This window comes from Coregonus clupeaformis, chromosome 1, assembly GCF_020615455.1.
Source record: "Coregonus clupeaformis isolate EN_2021a chromosome 1, ASM2061545v1, whole genome shotgun sequence".
Taxonomy (NCBI): Eukaryota; Metazoa; Chordata; class Actinopteri; order Salmoniformes; family Salmonidae; genus Coregonus; species Coregonus clupeaformis.
Window position 1 is genome coordinate 15,784,138 of NC_059192.1, and position 19,107 is coordinate 15,803,244.

The 19,107-nt window shown below is 43.0% G+C and overlaps 1 protein-coding gene across 1 annotated transcript in view; it reads left to right on the top strand.

The window, feature by feature from the left end:
- Positions 1-3,002: 3,002 nt before the first annotated feature.
- LOC121574311 (leucine-rich melanocyte differentiation-associated protein-like) overlaps positions 3,003-19,107 on the top strand; it is a 383,827-nt gene continuing 367,722 nt past the window's right edge. The window contains exons 1-2 of the mRNA XM_041886926.2: positions 3,003-3,241; positions 9,062-9,162. Coding sequence (XP_041742860.1) covers positions 3,200-3,241; positions 9,062-9,162 — 143 coding nt within the window. The 5' untranslated portion in view covers positions 3,003-3,199. The remainder of the gene's footprint in view (positions 3,242-9,061; positions 9,163-19,107) is intronic.

Consider the following 19,107-nt stretch of genomic DNA (forward strand, 5'->3'; position numbering starts at 1 on the left):
TCCCAATATTTAGGTAGGCATACAGAGAAAGTTTATACTAATATGTGGCTTCAGTAATGCATGGTAGGCTGTCACAATTCTCTGCTATATCTCAGCTATTCAGCTTAGAATTATAGAACATTTAGAAAATATGTGGTGAACAAACCTATTTTCAGGTAAAGCATAGAGCCTACTTCAAACAGTTTAATTAATTTAACACAACTGCAGGCTACCATCTGATACCAATTGACCACAGTACAGGGCCGGCGTTATGGGCGAGCCTTAGGTGGCCTGGCCCGACCTACCGTATCTCCTTGCCCGTCCAAATAAAATATTGAAATATTGATCATTTATTTGCCTGAGACCCGCGTCGAAAGAAAGCCGCATCAATCTCAGCTAAAGCATCCGAGCGAGAGAAACAGCCCCCTCTGTCTCAGTATGTGTAGACCATGTATCTGATGCTGTCTGGACCAAAAGAGTATGGCATGTCATACTATTTCTGGCCAGACAGCATCAGATACATGGGCTACATATAGAGGGGCGCTGTTTTGCTCGCTCGGATGCTTTCTCCGGTAATATAGTTTCAGCAGAGAGGAAGAGGCGAAGCGAGAGGGCTCAAAATCTGTCCATGCGTTTCTATGGGAATAATATGCAGACCTAAGCTTGTCTCCTGCCTTCCCGTCTTTGGGACAAAGACTCCAATTGTAAGGATGGAGACATGAGCATCTCATCATTATAGACAGCTCTCTGATTTCAGCCTCTTGCGAATTGGAAAGGAAAGTTGGCGGGTGCACAGTGCACTGTTAGGATGGTGGATTGCCCTAAAGTAAATGGATGTTTCGACAAAATTATATAATTACTCCTGTCTAAATAAAATCATTCAAAATACTTCAACAGGGAGCATGACTTAGCCACAGAGGATCATTAGCTTTTTTTAAAATTTTTTTATAACTGTGGATTGTTTCAAATCACAAATGTGCTTGCGTGGCAATAGGTCTAGCTGATTGAGTTGCGACTGGCAGTGAAAAGCATCTAAAATATGTGTGAAGATTATGTGAAAATGTTGCATCATGAAGAAGGGGAGGGTTGTGTGGCGAAGATATGGTGCGTCTCTCCAGAATGCATATAAATGCCCATTTTGTCAATGTCTTATTTCTGATTGTCTTAACTCACCACATACACCACTATATTCTTCGCCTCACACAAGTCAAAGTCTTCTTTTTTTTTTTTTTTTTTACATCCATTGGGAATGATAGTTCCTCAGTATTTGGGGCGGCAGGTAGTTTAGTGGTTAAGAGGGTTGTGCCAGGGTTGTGCCAGTAACCGAAAGGTCGATGGTTCTAATCCCCGAGCCGACTAGTTTAAAAATATGTCGATGTGCCCTTGAGCAAGGCAATAATGTAAAAAATATTTGGACAATCTTTCAAACACTCCCGGGCTCGATATTGAACCAAGTATCGATGTGAAAGAGCACAATCTGATGATCCCATTTATCCAGTGGAAACGTCATAAAAACCAGCTTTCGTTCCCGAGCTCACTGGCGCAGGAAACTTTGAGAGTCCGGAATAGCCTAGTTGATACAATGTTGCAAGTTAGAAACAGCTTCGGGCCGGACCCTGTGATGATTTGATACAATGTTGAACTTCGCTAGCAATAGCTCAAGTCAAGACAGATAGAAAGGGAGGCGGAGAAGAGAGATGAATGTGATTGAAATAACCTGCATTTTCATCAGGATATACAGTTTTTTCCCCCGGCTTTAGGCCAATGTATTTTACTTAGTTGATGATGGAGGGAGGTTATAGGCTATCTCTGAGTTCTATGCTCTAATTTCTTTAGCCGCCAATGGGATCACAGTGTATCAATGTGTCAATATGGCAGAGGCTAGTGCTCTTGCCATAGTTTAATTTAAACTTCTATCATTTTACTTGAGATTTTTATGATTAACCACGTGACAATGGTTTAGAGAAACGGAAATGTTATTATTGAAATGGAACTGTTCCATGAAAATGTGCATATAAAAATAATCATAATTGGCACGCAGATCGGTAGAAATTGTAGGAAAAAGTGTAAGCTTCCCCAAACTTGAAACACACCAGCTGCCTATGGTCTTTACTATTACAACCATTAAAAAGAGGTCCCGTGAAAAAACGGGCCATCCTATGGAAATCAAATGCCCGTCCAACTGATTCGTTCTGGCGCCGTGTCTGCCCCAGTAAACACCAAGCAAGTAAAAACTGTTATCAAGTAAGTATAAATCCCATATGACATTTTGGAGCAAGTTTTGTAATCTACAACACTGATGATTTCCTATAGGATTGCACTGATGTGAATGGATTAGGTGTACAGTGTTTTGATTCTATCAATCACCTCCACCTGTTCCAGATGCGTTCTTCTTCAAAATGTAATTTCTCTTCAAACTCTTAGGCTACATGTTGTAGGCTCATTCTGATCAGAACGTTTAATCTTCACTAGTTCACGTCCCAGTTTGGGGCTCTCCAATAGAAGTAAAAAAAATGTGACAAAACCGATTTACCGCAGCCACAAAGTCATATTTATGTAACGCCTATTTCTAAAATGTATCTTATTAAAATGTGAATTTAAACCTAACCTTAACCTTAACCTTAACCAGACGGCAAAAATTATGCCAAAACATAACCTTACATTTTTGTCTTGATTAATTTTTACGATAGGCCAGCCGATTTTGACGCTGTGGTAACTAGTAACAACCAAGCGCAAGCTGCCATAATTTCGGTTGTCACTAGTTACCACATCCACAAAGTCATTTGGACTAAAATGGTTATAGCCTATTATAAAAATTAATGAAAACAAACATTTGCTTTTTGGTCTAAATTTAAGGTTACGGTTAGTCATAAGGTTAGCAGTGTGGTTAGGGTTAGTGTTAGAAGAGAAATTGTACAAAAAGGCAGGGTTTAGACATAATTATGACTTTGTGACTGTGGTAATTACTGACGGCCCATAATTTAAGTATTAGCGGGTTTCCGCATTGGGTCTGCTGATTCGGAGGAAGCATGCGGAAGTAGTAAATTAGACACGTCAAGTAGTGCAAATAACCAACCAAAATAGTGACATTTTGGAAAACTAATGAAAGTAAAGTTGTTTTTATTTTATTTTAAACAAGACGACCTGTGCTAGTTCTATTCCGATAGTTATTCCACAGAGGTAGCCTTTAGTCACTGAACTGTCATCATCATATAGAGTTATGGCATGCAGCGACTCTATGGTGTCAATGAATGGAACTCAAGTAAGTGTGAACTATTTCAAACATATAGTTTTCATGTCTCTTGTATGTGCTATTATAAACGAATAGTAAGCCATACAGTCGGATTGTTGTCAGTGTATGTCGCTTTTGTGTTTTGCGTGTTTTTTTGGTAGGCTATGCTGCATTGCCTCGGTTATGCCTAGCCCAATAATGTAGCCCACTGCGAGCCTACCCTTAACGTCCAAGGACCTTATGTTATGATCAGAGGCAATCTGTCTGGCAGCCAAAACAGCCAAATACTTAATCTAAACGTAAATCGATTCTCAAATGCGGTACGGTTCTAGAAACGTTAAGCCCTCTACTTTCATATCACATCAAAATCATTTCACAAATGCTAAATATACACGTACACTGGTTTAACAGTTTTTGGTGTCCTTCTGTTACACACATGTGTATGCTATATAGCTAAATATAAACTGTGTGGTTCGAGCTCTGAATGCTGATGGGCTGACAGCCATGGCATATCAGACCATATACCACGGGTATGACAAAACATTTATTTTTACTGGTCTAATTACATTGGTAACCAGTTTATAATAGCAATAAGGCACCTCTCTGGTTTGTGGTATATGGCCAATATACCACGGCTAAGGGCTGAATCCAGGCACTCAGCGTTGTGTCATGCTTAAGAACAGCCCTTAGCCATGGTATATTGGCCATATACCACACCCCCTCACCCCCTCTTCCGACTGTCTTCCATAAACAAGCTCTGTAACATGGAAATATGACGTGTGGGAACCCTAACCCCATGGGGGGGAGATGAGAGATGAGCCCCCCTAAATGCAACAAAAGGCTAACTTTGGGGGGGTCTCTAAATAATGCTAATTTAACCATATACCTATTTGTTTAAAATGCAATTTGTAGCCTACTGCTACAGTGGTAAATATGGAAATCAAAGCTTATTCCAAATGAAACAAACACTCCCACCTTAGTGTCATGGTTTAAACAATTTTAATTTCATGTCATCCTGCACTGTTTGGATGCTGGAATTATTTTGAAGTGGATGAACATGTGCAGGTAGTCTACTTTTTGAAGTGATTTGTTTGACAATCAGATAAACATCATGACTGATTGTGTTCATGCCACATTAAAAGGTCATTCTTTGTTTTGTTACCCCTTTTTTCGTGATATCCAATTGGTAGTTACGGTCTTGTCCCATTGCTGCAACTCCCGTACGGACTCGGGAGAGGCGAAGGTCGAGAGCCATGTGTCTTCCGAAACATGACCGCGCCAAGCCACACTGCTCGCTTAACCCGGAAGCCAGCCGCACCAATGTGTCGGAGGAAACACCGTACAGCTGGCGACCCAAGTCAGCGTGCATGCGCCCAGCCCGCCACAAGGAGTCGCTAGAGCGTGATGGGACAAGGACATCCCGGCCGGCCAAATCCTCCCCTAACCCAGACGACGCTAGGCCAGTTGTGCGCCGCCTCATGGTTCTCCCAGTCGCGGCCGGCTGCGACACAGCCTGGGATCGAACCTGGGTTGCAGTGCCTTAGACCGCTGCAGTGCCTTAGACCGCTGCGCCACTCGGAAGGTAATACATTTGTTAATTAGATGTCTTTACTATTAGGCCCATCAAACAATTTCGTACAGTGAAAAAATAGAGAACCCCCCCAAATGTCACGGTATAATTCGAACTCTGCCTAAAGGCTGTTCGTGCACACCAGGAAAATTAACGAGGCAAGCTGAAATTCAGAGGCCGAAGTCTACGGCCCTTGATTTTTGATTGGTCAACAGTAGGGATTTTTCAATGAAGTGTTTGTTGCCATTCAGCAAAAGACAAATCTTTTTAATTCACATTTTTTCACTTTGACAAATACTGCACCAAACATCTTAGTGAATGTAAAATTGTGTGACTAAGATCTCCTCTACAAAAACGTCAAAATTAATGACAGATTTCTTGAGTTATCTTAGATTAATTCAGACTATTTTGAGGAAGTGTATACTGGCTACGGCATCTCAAGATGGACAAACAGTACTATTCCCGCTTTTTTCTCGTTTTTCAAGCGAAGGTCTTTTAAGGGAGTATGTGAGCACACGTTCGGTTTGCTTAGCCGAGATTTGGCTAGGCACCAGCCGAACCGAAGCATGCGGAAGGCTTAACCCTAACCCTATAAAGGTGTGTAGTAATTTAACCTTTTGTTTTTTGAAAATTATTTCTTGCTGATATGAAGGTTATGTTCCAAATGTTTCCAAAACCATATCGCAAACGAGGCATATCAATGTTTAGAATGAGCTTCGGTTCAGCTTCTTAGTGTCCCCTCAGCTAATCAAAATGGACGTGGAGTCATGAGAAGGGCTACAATTTGCCATGCTACTGTCATGTGACACAAATAAAGAGAACTCCTGCGGAACTGTAGTGGTTTGGCGGGTATAATGCAAACTACATTTAAAAATAATGAAATCGCGTCACAGCAGCTGCACAGACATGGCTTTATAACCTACTCAGAGTTTTATCAATGTGTTGAATCTGAACACCGTTGTGTACACAGGGCAGGTGTGTATGTACAGAGTCAATCAATATCCTACACCTGCACTTGAAATGTTACAGAGCATGTTTAAATGAAAGTGACAATGTAACTTACCAAGGTCTCTCACATTGACCTAGCCATCAAATGGATGAAAAGACATTCACTGTCTAATATTATTGGATGCGTATCTGATGGAGAACGCGTGGTTGTTCGTGTCACATGTTTCACAAGTCCTCAGGTTAGGCTTGGGCGATATACCGTATACCAGGTTATTTCAAAATACAGACAGTATGATTATTATTATTAATTACTTTTTTTGGTGGTGGGGGCTGCGGGGGTGCATGCTACACCACTGCTTATAACTAGCTATAAGTTAAGTATAACTAGAAGAAATCTAAGATGTGTCAAATAAATACAGCTCAGGACTCCAGCTATGCATTTGGTTTGCTTACTTGCTAGCTAAGTGGATAGATGTCAAGATGAAGCTTCTTGGTTACAGCAGATACATTCAATCCCTTCCTGAATTAAGATCCCTGTTGCCTAAATTGTTTTGTGCGTCAAATAGCACCCCTTGTGTGCATATTCGGAAATACTGTATACCCTGGTATGGTACAGAAACTGTACGACGGTATGAAAGTCTGGATAAACCTACCAACCCTACCTCAGGTCACAAACAAGGTAAACCACTCACTATACACCACCTACTGTGCTCCATAAGCTTAAACACACATGCACTCCACCATAGGCTATTTAGGCTACTCTTACTCACTTTAACCCAGAAACGGACTGGCCACAGGGCAGTTTGGGCAGATGCCAGATGGGGTTGTCCATCTTTAGTGTCACACCCTGGCTCTGGGACTCTATATGTTGAGCCAGGGTGTGTTCATTCTGTGTGTTCATTTTCTATGTTGGGTATTCTAGTTTGTTTGATTCTATGTTTGACGATGTGACTCCCAATCAGAGGCAACGAGTGTCAGCTGTTTGCTGGTTGTCTCTGATTGGGAGCCATATTTAAACTGTATGTTTTCCCTTGGGGGTTGTGGGTTTTTGTTCCTTATTCGGTCAGTGTAACCGTGGACTTCACGAGTCGTGTTTTGTTTGTATTTAGTACTTTAATTAAATAAAGTCATGTTCGTTTCACACGCTGCGCCTTGGTCCTCCTCATTAGACGATCGTGACAGAAAAACCCACCGTACAAGGACCAAGCAGCGTGTCCAGGAGCAGGCAGCCTGGTCATGGGAGGAAGCGCCAGGAAAGGAGATGGAGAGGCTGGCGATGGCCCAGGTGGGCAAAGTGTGGTCCTGGGAGGACATGCTCGGGGGCAAGGGACCTTGGGGTAGGATCAAGGCCCTGGCGAGAGAGGAGCAGCGGCGTCAGCAGTGCCATCGTCGGACGGACGAGAGGCACCCCCAATAATTTTTTAGGTGGGGGCACACGGCATGGGCGACTGGGCAGCAGGAGGCTGCCACAGGGCGAAATAGGAGAAGAGGAGAGAAGGCCACCGGGTTACGGGAGCCATTGGCGAGAGGAGGGAAGGAAGTCGTAGAGGCACGGCGAGAGGGACTGAGGTGTATTGCCAGTCCGGTCCGGCCCGTTCCGGATCCCCGTTTAAAGCCAGTGGTGTGTGTTCCCAGTACAGTCCGGCCTGTCCCTGCTCCACGCACCAAACCTACGGTGTGCGTCGCCAGCCCAGCCCGGCCTGTCCCTGCTCCACGCATCAAACCTACGGTGTGCGTCGCCAGCCCTGCCCGGCCTGTCCCTGCTCCACGCACCAAACCTACGGTGTGCGTCGCCAGCCCAGCCCGGCCTGTTCCTGCTCCACGCACCAAGCCTACGGTGTGCGTCGCCAGCCCTGCCCGGCCTGTTCCTGCTCCACGCACCAAACCTACGGTGTGCGTCGCCAGCCCTGTCCGGCCTGTCCCTGCTCCACGCACCAAGCCTACGGTGTGCGTCGCCAGCCCAGCCCGGCCTGTCCCTGCTCCACGCATCAAACCTACGGTGTGCGTCGCCAGCCCAGCCCGGCCTGTCCCTGCTCCACGCACCAAACCTACGGTGTGCGTCGACAGCCCAGCCCGGCCTGTCCCTGCTCCACGCACCAAACCTACGGTGTGCGTCGCCAGCCCAGCCCGGCCTGTCCCTGCTCCACGCACCAAGCCTACGGTGTGCGTCGACAGCCCTGCCCGGCCTGTTCCTGCTCCACGCACCAAACCCTACGGTGTGCGTCGCCAGCCCAGCCCGGCCTGTCCCTGCTCCACGCACCAAGCCTACGGTGTGCGTCGACAGTCCTGTCCGGCCTGTCCCTGCTCCACGCACCAAGCCTACGGTGTGCGTCGACAGCCCAGCCCGGCCTGTCCCTGCTCCACGCACCAAGCCTACGGTGTGTGTCGTCAGCCTGGTCCAGCCCGTTCCTGCCACTCGCACCAAGCCAGGGGTGCGAGTCGTCAGCCTGGTCCAGCCCGTTCCTGCCACTCGCACCAAGCCAGGGGTGCGAGTCGTCAGCCTGGTTCAGCCCGTTCCTGCTACTCGCACCAAGCCCGGGGGGCGAGTCGTCAGCCTGGTAAGACCGGTCAGCAGCTCCACAACGGAGCGTAAGCAATCCGCTCCGTCAATGTCCAGTCCAGATCCAGCCAGCGGGGTCAGACCGGACCAGGGGCGCTACGGGGGAATTATGGAGGGGTGGTGGTCAAGGCCGGAGCCGGAGCCGCCTCCGAGGAGGAATGCCCACCCAGCCCTCCCCTGTTTGGGGTTTTGTTGAGGCGCGGTCGCAGTCCGCGCCTTTAGGGGGGGGTACTGTCACACCCTGGCTCTGGGACTCTATATGTTGAGCCAGGGTGTGTTCATTCTGTGTGTTCATTTTCTATGTTGGGTATTCTAGTTTGTTTGATTCTATGTTTGACGATGTGACTCCCAATCAGAGGCAACGAGTGTCAGCTGTTTGCTGGTTGTCTCTGATTGGGAGCCATATTTAAACTGTATGTTTTCCCTTGGGGGTTGTGGGTTTTTGTTCCTTATTCGGTCAGTGTAACCGTGGACTTCACGAGTCGTGTTTTGTTTGTATTTAGTACTTTAATTAAATAAAGTCATGTTCGTTTCACACGCTGCGCCTTGGTCTACTCTCCTTTACGACGATCGTGACATTTAGCCCAGTGGGCCTGTAGAAAATGTTGTTGTTTTTTGCACACAATAATCATTATTTGACTAATAATGGGGGCCTCAAGGAAAAAAATGGGATGGTGTGTTAGAAATGCCCGGGCTGATTTCTGGTTCCAGTCTCTCCCTGCTGTAATCCATTAATTTACATACTGTGTATCTCTCTGTGGTTGTTCTACAGGTTTCCTATATTGGACATGACTGTGAAGACATCCCAGAGTTCCTTGGAGAAAGATATGGACTCTTGACAAGACGGCTAGATCTCAGCTTCAATCAGCTAAGGTAGGAGATGAGCTGAGATGAGTTGTGAATACTATCATGGACACAGTGCTGCCTTGAGGCTGATGCTTTGTGTTAAGTCAAATCTCTTATTAAAGCTACAATATGTAACTTTTTGGGTGACCCGACCAAATTCACATAGAAATGTGAGTTATAGATCTTTCATTCCCGTTGAAAGCAAGTCTAAGAAGCGGTAGATCTGTTCTATGTGTGCTATTTCTATGCTTCCCATTCTGAATTTTCGTTTTTTGCGACTTTTACTTTCGTTTTTGTACACCAGCTTCAGCTGAATATACAATATTTTTGGTTATGGAAAATATATTTCACAGCGGTTTAGATGGTACAATAATTATCTACACAATGACTGCTTGTTTTGTCACATAAACAGAAATTAGGCAAACTATTAGAATTTTAGCAACCAGGAAATGGCGGAGCGATTTCTGCATAGTGCATCTTTAAGGAAGATACCACTATGTAATCATTCCCTTCATTAATAAGTCTTTATAAATGATTCTGAATGATTATAAGGCATATATACTGAACAAAAATATAAATGCAGCATGCAGGAAGGAAATCAGTCAATTTCAATAAATTCATTAGGCCCTAATCTATGGATTTCACATGACTGGGCAGGGGCGCAGCCATTGGTGGGCCTGGGAGGGCATAGGCCCACCCACTTGGGAGCCAGGCCCACCCACTAGGGAGCCAGGCCCAACCAATCAGAATACGTTTCTTTCCCACATAAGGGCTTTATTACAGACAGAAATACTCCTCGTCAGAAGATCCTGCAGGTGGATGTGGAGGTCCTGGACTGGCGTGGTTACACGTGGTCTGCGGTTGTGAGGCCGGTTGGATGTACTGCCAAATTCTCTAAAACGATGTTGGAGGGGTGGCTCATGGTAGAGAAATGAACATAAAATTATCTGGTAACAGCTCTGGTGGACATTTCTGCACTAAGCATGCCAGTTACATGCTCCCTAAAAACCTGAGACATCTGTGGCATTGTGTTGTGTGACAAACTGCACATTCTAAAGTGGCCTTTTATTGTCCCCAGCACAAGGTGCACCTGTGTAATCATCATGCTGTTTAATCAGCTTCTTGATATGCCACTCCTGTCAGGTGGATGGATTATCTTGGCAAAAGAGAAATGCTCACTAACAGGGATGTAAACAAATTTGTGCACAAAATTTGAGAGAAATAAGCTTTTTGTGCGTATGGAAAATGTCTGTGATCTTTTATTTCAGCTCATGAAACATGGGACCAACACTTTACATGTTGGGTTTATATTTTTGTTCAGTGTATGTCCTGTACTATTTAAAGTCATGTTGCCACCATATGTCAATATATCCTATATATCCTATATGGATTAAGATAGGCTGATGTATCTTAGTTGGAAAGATCCCAATGTGCCCATTGGAGACCATGAAGACCCTCTTTAGACATGCCTCACTTCTTTCTTTCTAAAAGGTTCAGTTTTAGTGCCAGGCAGCATGATTTTCGAATGTTCCTTTTTGAATTTACATTGCGCCTGGCTGGCATCAAACTAGCACATTCAACTCATCATTGCTAGCTCAGCCAGGGCACCCATGATACAAGTCAGTATTCGATGTCCATCCATGTCTGATGACGCCGGGAGATGGCGTGGTTAACCGGCCGCTAGGGGCAACAGTGAGCGCTGTTACCTTAAGGTAGGTTTCGGTTTTACTTGGGCGTTGTGGATGGGGATGGCGGATGGGCATCAGCCTGAACTTAACCCTAACCTTAAAAATTTGGAGTTAATGGTTAAAGTTAACTGTAAACACTTCGAAATTTGATGTTTGGAACAACTTCAAAATGTTTATTTTATTTTGTACTTTCTTTTTATTGAAGACACAAACAATAAAACGGTCTAGCAGGTACAGCACACATCATACGTACATCAGATTAGTTACAGTAACATAATATTTGAACTAGACAATTTTCAAGTACGAAACCCATTTTTCCCAGTATTCCTGGCCTCAAGTGTTCTTAAAGCAAAGGTCATACGCTCCATATAGTGTATTTATTTAACAATGTCTACCCATTGTGTCACGGTGGGGGGGTCTTTTTATAGCCATTTCCTAGTGATAGCTTTTTTACTGACTGCCAATAGGACAAAACCCATTATTTTTCCAATGTTAGATTTTATTTCTCCCCAGTAAGTTTCAATAGCGGGGCAGGACCAAAAGATATGAGAGTGATCCGCCCTTGATAGCCCGCATTCTCTCCACCAAGGGTGTTGGGAGCCAGTCTGTTTTGATTTCAGTTTAGGTGTTATGAAGAAACGTATAACATTCTTCCAACAGAATTCTCACCAAGACCTTGAGTTGGTAGAGCTTAATTGAGTTGTAAATATGGTCAACCATGTTTCATCAGTTATTTCAATGTTAAGTTCCTCCTCTCATGAAATTTGACGTTTGTGAAACATGGATTGATCTAATTCTGACGTGAGACTGTGAGAGCTGGTAGAGTTAGCTATCTGTCATAGCTGTGAGAGGAACAACATCTTTGCCATATCTGCATTACGTGCAATTTAATATGTTCACATTATGTGTGTTATGTGGTCTGGCATGTCATAGGGACATCAAAGACCATGTGAGAGCATCAGGCTGTGTCCCAAATGGCACCCTATTTACTAAATAGTGCACTATATAGGGAATAGGGTGCCATTTGTAAGACTCATCAGAGCAGCAGAGAGCTGGGTTGGCTGGTACCAAGCTGTGGCCGGATAAAAGGCCTGATCAATAAATGTGACATGTTAATGCAGGGGCCAAATAAAATAAAAGACCCTTCTGACAGGACCTGAAGAATCACCTTGTGGCAGCTGGTTCAGAGGGATGGAGTGGGGGGGGGGGCTGTCTCAGTCATCTCAGCAGCAGGACTGGCAAAATTGATCTGACAACTAAAAGAGGAGAGATGATGGTTAGAAGGTTCTTTTGTTTCAAAAACCCTTTCTTGACCTGTCAGGGCCTTGAAAGGCCTCTGAATGGGGGCTCTTTTTGTCACGTCGTCGAAAATTGTAGTCGTCTTAAGGCAGTTATCTGTGCTGGAAATGTGGATTCTTCTTCTTTAATTGATTCACTTTGTGCCCGAGTCCTGTCACATTAATAATTGCTAAGTCCCGTGCCCCTGCCCAGTGTTTCGTGAATAAATGTGTGCTTATCAGAGCATTAATATTCCTAATGAACCGCAGCGATTGGAAAACGAGCGTTGGCTTGGCTGGAGTTTGATTTGCCTGCCTTTTCATTCGCTGAGGGTGTCAAACTCTGAGTGTTTCAGACATGATTGCCCCCCTTGAATGTGAAACAAAGGCAATGTGGTAGAATTTGTAAACTGCAGTCTTCTTCAATGGATGTAATAGTGTTAGACTGGTTGGTCATAGGGTGTTTCTATGTTGGGTTGTTATTACACAGTTAACAATAAGAGAACAATTAGTAGGCTAAATGTTTTAGTAAATGTGTTGATTGATGTTGTCATTCAAAAGCTGATGACATTATTTCCGATCAGCCTAATCTTGAATAATGAATGATCTCATACTCATATATCTTAGTAGGCTTGGGCGGTATACCGGGGTATTTGGAAGTAGCCTCGGGATGGTTTATCAATACTGTCAATACCTTTGAAACTATTTCTTTGAAGTAACAGCAGAGAATCCCCTCCTGGATCAAGATCCTTGCTGTCGAATATTTGTTTTGTGCGTGCAACAAACTGTGAGTAGCATCTTTGAGTTATTTGCATACGTTTATGAGCTGGGATGTCAGTCTTGCAAATAGTTCATGTCAGAAACCAGGTCTCCATCCAACCTTTTATGCGAACCCAAGCGTATGGGTTCGAAGCATCAACCCCGTAGCACACACGCACACTTACACACACCAACTGATTAATGGACTGCTGAATGTTTTTTTATTTTCTCTTGCTTTGTTTGTTCTTTTCCAAGTTAAGTCTATCTCTGAAACGCTACCCAGGAAAGGGCTGAAATCCCATATTAATATATGTAGCCTTAGAAATAAGGTTAATGAAATCAATAACTTGATAACATCAGATAACATTCATATATTAGCCATTTCTGAGACTCACGTGGATAATTCCTTTAATGATACAGCAGTAGCAATAAAAAGGTATAACAACTATAGAAGAGACAGAAATGCTTATGGGGGAGGTGTTGCTATATATATTCAGAGCCATATCCCTGTAATGCTTAGAGAAGATCTCATGTCAAGTGTTATTGAAGTGCTGTGGTTGCAGGTTCACCTGCCTCATCTAAAGCCTATTATTTTGGGCTGTTGCTATAGGCCACCAAGTGCTAACAGTCAGTATTCAAATAATGTGTATGAAATGCTTGATAGTGTACAGTGGCTTGCAAAAGTATTCACCCCCCTTGGCATTTTTCCTATTTTGTTGCCTTACAACCTGGAATTAAAATAGATTTTTTGGGGGTTTGTATAATTTGATTTACACAACATGCCTACCACTTTGAAGATGCAAACTATTTTTTATTGTGAAACAAACACGAAATAAGACAAAAAAAAACAGAAAACTTGAGTGTGCATACCTATTCACCCCCCAAAGTCAATACTTTGTAGAGCCACCTTCTGCAAGTCTCTTGGGGTATGTCTCTATAAGCTTGGATGGTGTTCTCGGGGTGATGAGAGGTGTTGGGTTTGCGCCAGACGTATCATTTTCCCTGATGGCCAAAAAGCTCAATTTTAGTCTCATCTGACCAGAGTACTTTCTTCAATATGTTTGGGGAGTCTCCCATATGCCTTTTGGCGAACACCAAACGTGTTTTCTCTTTTTTTTCTTTAAGCAATGGCTTTTTTCTTGCCACTCTTCCGTAAAGCCCAGCTCTGTGGAGTGTACGGCTTAAAGTGGTCCTATGGACAGATACTCCAATCTCCGCTGTAGAGCTTTGCAGCTCCTTCAGGGTTATCTTTGGTCTCTTTGTTGCCTCTCTGATTAATGCCCTCCTTGCCTGGTCCGTGAGTTTTGGTGGGCGGCCCTCTCTTGGCAGGTTTGTTGTGGTGCCATATTCTTTCCATTTTTTAATAATGGATTTAATGGTGCTCCGTGGGATGTTCAAAGTTTCAGATATGTTTTTATAACCCAACCCTGATCTGTACTTCTCCACAACTTTGTCCCTGACCTTTTTGGAGAGCTCCTTGGTCTTCATGGTGCTGCTTGCTTGGTGGTGCCCCTTGCTTGGTGGTGTTGCAGACTGGGGCCTTTCAGAACAGGTGTATATATATATATATACTGAGATCATGTGACAGATCATGTGACATTTAGATTGTACACAGGTGGACTTTATTTAACTAATTATGTGACTTCTGAAGGTATTTGGTTACACCAGATCTTATTTAGGGGCTTCATTGCAAAGGGGGTGAATACATATGCACGCACCACTTTCCGTTATTATTTTTTTAAATGTTTTGAAACAAGTACTTTTTTTCATTTCACTTCACCAATTTGGACTATTTTGTGTATGTCCATTACAGGAAATCCAATTAAAAATCCATTTAAATTGCAGGTTGTAATGCAACAAAATTGGAAAAATGCCAATGGGGATGAATAATTTTGCAAGGCGCTGTATGTGATGTAAACAGAAAGGTCTACTTTCTTGGGGTCCTGAATATTGACTGGGTTTCATCAAGCTGTCAACTCAAGAGGAAGCTTCTCACTGTAACTAGTGCCTGTAATCTGGTTCAGGTTATTAATCAACCCCCAGTGTTTTTACAAACACTACAGGAACAAGATCATCCACATGTATTGATCACATTTTTACTAATACTGTTGTTCTAAAGATGTATCTGTACCCATTGGATGCAGGGATCACAATATAGTGGCTATATCCAGGAAAGTCAACGTTCCAAAAGCTGGGCCTAAAATATTGTATAAGAGATCATACAAAATATTTTGCTGTGACTCTTATGTGGATGATGTTACAAATATTTATTGGTCTGATGTGATTAATAAGGAGCATCCAGACGCTGCACATGAGGAATTTATGAAATTGCTTCTTCCAATAATTGATAAACATGCACCTGTTAAGAAATTGACTGTTAAGGCTCCATGGATTGATGAGGAATTGAAAAACGGTATATTTGAAAGAGATGGGGCAAAAGGAGTGGCTTATAAGTCTGGCTGCACACCTGACTGGCTGACTTACTGCAAATTGAGAAATGATGTGACTAAACTCAACAAAAAGAAGAAGAAAGTGTATTATGAAGCCAAGATCAATGATATAAAGAATGATGGGACAAAACACAATTATGGGCAGAGAGACAAATTTAACTTAATCTTTCATTGAATCAGATGGCTTATTCATCACAAAACCATTTGATGTTGCCAATTATTTTAGTGAATTCTTCATTGACAAAGAAGGCAAATGTAGGCAGGAAATGCCAACAACGAACAGTGAGACATCGTATTCATGCATAAAAAACAAATAATGAAAGAAAAGCATTGTACGTTTTTTAGCATTTTGTAAGGTTAGTGTGGGAGAGGTGGAAACATTATTGTTATTGCTCAATGACAAACCTCCTAGCACTGTCAACTTAGATGGAAAGCTACTGAGGATGGTAGCTGACTCAATGGCCACTCCTATCTGTCATGTCTTTAATCTGAGTCTAGAGGATGGTGTTTGTCCTCAGAATCTCAAATTCTGCTAGCCATGAGTGGTAAAGTGGCCTTTACTCGTACTAACAGCATACCCACCAGCTTGCTGCCAGCTCTTAGCGAACTGTTGGAAAAAATGGTGTTTGACCAAAGACAATGCTATTTCTCTGTGACAAATTGACAACAGACTTTCAGCATGCTAATAGAGAAGGGCACTCAACATGTACTGCACTGACACAAATTACTGATGATTGGTTGAAAGTAATTGATAATAAGAAGATTGTGGGAGCTGTACTGTTAGATTTCAGTGAAGCCTTTGCTATTATTAACCTGTTGTTGAGAACATATGTTTTATGGCTTTTCAAACTCTGCATATCGTGGATTCAGAGCTATCAACCTAATAGAGGGTTTTCTTTAATTGAAACCTCTCTAAAGTCAAACATGTTGGGTGTGGTGTACCGCAGGGCAGCTCTCTAGGCCTTCTACTCTTTTCTGTTTTTACCAATGACCTGCCACTGGCTTTAAACAAAGCCTGTGTGTTTTTGACACCACACTCCACAAAGTCTTGCAGGCAAAAAATATATACACTACCAGTCAAAAGTTTGGACACATTTTTTACATTGTAGAATAATAGTGAAGACATCAAAACTATGAAATAACACATATGGAATCATGAAGTAACCAAAAAAGTGTTAAACAAATCAAAATATATTTTATATTTGAGATTCTTTAAATAGCCACCCTTTACCTTGATGACAGCTTTGCACACTCTTGGCATTCTCTCAACCAGCTTCATGAGGTAGTCACCTGAAATGCATTTCTATTAACAGGTGTGCTTTCTTAAAAGTTAATTTGTGGAATTTATTTACTTCTTAATGCGTTTGAGCCAATCAGTTGTGTTGTGACAAGATAGGGGGGTATACAGAAGATAGCCCTATTTGGTAAAAGACCAAGTCCATATTATGGCAAGAACAGCTCAAATAAGCAAAGAGAAACGACAGTCCGTCATTACTTTAAGACATAAAGGTGAGTCAATACGGACAATTTCAAGAACTTTGAAAGTTTCTTCAAGTGCAGTCGCAAAAACCATCAAGCGCTATGATGAAACTGGCTCTCATGAGGACCGCCACAGGAATGGAAGACCCAGAGTTACCTCTGCTGCAGAGGATAAGTTCATTAGAGTTACCAGCATCAGAAATTGCAGCCCAAATAAATGCTTCACGGAGTTCAAGTAACAGACACATCTCAACATCAACTGTTCAGAGGAGACTGTGTGAATCAGTCTGTCATGGTCGAATTGCTGCAAAGAAACCACTATTAAAGGACACCAATAAGAAGAAGAGACCTGCTTGGGCCAAGAAACATGAGCAGTGGACATTAGACCAGTGCAAATTTGTCCTTTGGTCTGGAGTCCAAATTGGAGATTTTTGGTTCCAACCGCCGTGTCTTTGTGAGACGCGGTGTGGGTGAACGGAGGATCTCCGCATGTGTAGTTCCCACCGTAAAGCATGGAGGAGGAGGTGTTATGGTGTGGGGGTGCTTTGCTGTTGACACTGTCTGTGATTTCTTTCGAATTCAAGGCACACTTAACCAGCATGGCTACCACAGCATTCTGCAGCGATACGCCATCCCATCTGATTTGGGTTTCAACAGGACAATGACCCAACACACCTCCAGGCTGTGTAAGGGCTATTTTACCTAGAAGGAGAGTGATGGAGTGCTTCATCAGATGACCTGGCCTCCACAATCCCCCGACCTCAATTCAATTGAGATGGTTTGGGATGAGTCGGACAGCAGAGTGAAGGGAAAGCAGCCAACAAGTGCTCAGCGTATGTGGGTACTCTTTCAAAACTGTTGGAAAAGCATTCCAGGTGAAGGTGGTTGAGACAATGCCAAGAGTGTGCAAAGCTGTCATAAAGGCACTTTTTTGGTTACTACATGATTCCATATGTGTTATTTCATAGTTTTGATGTCTTCACTAATATTTTACAATGTAGAAAATAGTAAATTATATTGAAAAATCAAGGTCGTTAAAATGTATAATGCGAGAAATGGCTGTGGAAATGCTTTTATGCGCAAATATTGGAGTAAACATGGAGTCACGCGATGACATGTTGTGTGGTCCTCCTACAGGACTACAGATTAAATAAATTGATGAACTTCACAGGGTGGTGAAAGTGCAAGGTGATGAGCTTGATGCTCCTTTTCAATAAATATAGAGGGTCTTATTCTGGTGACATGATGATCGATGCTTCGCTGCCGTTTGACAAATAAAAATAATCTCTCTCTTTTGTATAATCTCATCATGTAGGCTATACCCGCACTGTATCTGCGAGCTGTTGACTAGGGCGCACGTGCCAGTACCAGTTAACGCGACATTCACTATATAACAAAAACAATTTTGCTGACAAAACCATCAGTAGAGTTGAAAATACGATGCAAACCCATTTAACTTGTATTTTTTATTTGGTACATGGGAATTTAACCGCGAAAGTCATTTTTATGTGCACTTAGTCATCAAGCACAGGCTTTTATCGGCAACAAGTCAATTTTGATGGAAGCACATCTCTGGTGGGAAAATGCGCATATGCGGATTTTTGAATATTTGCATGAAGTTCTGTCGCCAATTGGATGGAAACCTGACTGTATAAAATGTTGGATAATAATCGCTGTTGAAAAATGTATCATAAACTAATTTACTGGAACATGAAAGCCAGCCAAAGGTAGGCTACCTCTTTTTGAACTACTTATTGCTTGTTATTGATTTATTGAAATGACCGTAGTAATAGTTGAAAATTGGCTGTTGCGCTGAAAATGAGGAGACGAGGGCGCCAAGTCTATTACAAGCGGTGCCCGGCCCACCAATCAGGAGAATGGCGCATTTCCATGTCCACCAGCTTTGCACAGTTTCTGTAATCAACATAGCTGCATCTACTGTAGCTATTCATCACAGTTGCTAGCTAGCTAGCTAAACTAGCGAGTGCTTTGTCAACTTTATTAGCAGTAGGCCTATGTTTTGAGAGGTAAAAAATGCGCACACCATAGCTCTGGTGCCCAGTGGTCCCATCTTGGGCTGCCAACTCCTCTCCCTCTCTCTCTGCCTTGTTTGTGCGCTGTGCTGACCCTCCAATAATGGCTTGAATAATAGGCTAGTCCGAGAAATTTTCTAGGCAGCGACCATTTTTTCTAGAGCACTCGGGAACAACGGTACAGCGAAGCCTAATCATTTCAACAAATATTATCTGAGGGATTTTTTTGTTTTATTGTCGTACAGTGCTCCAAAAATAAACTACAGGTCCCACAGCTAAATATTTG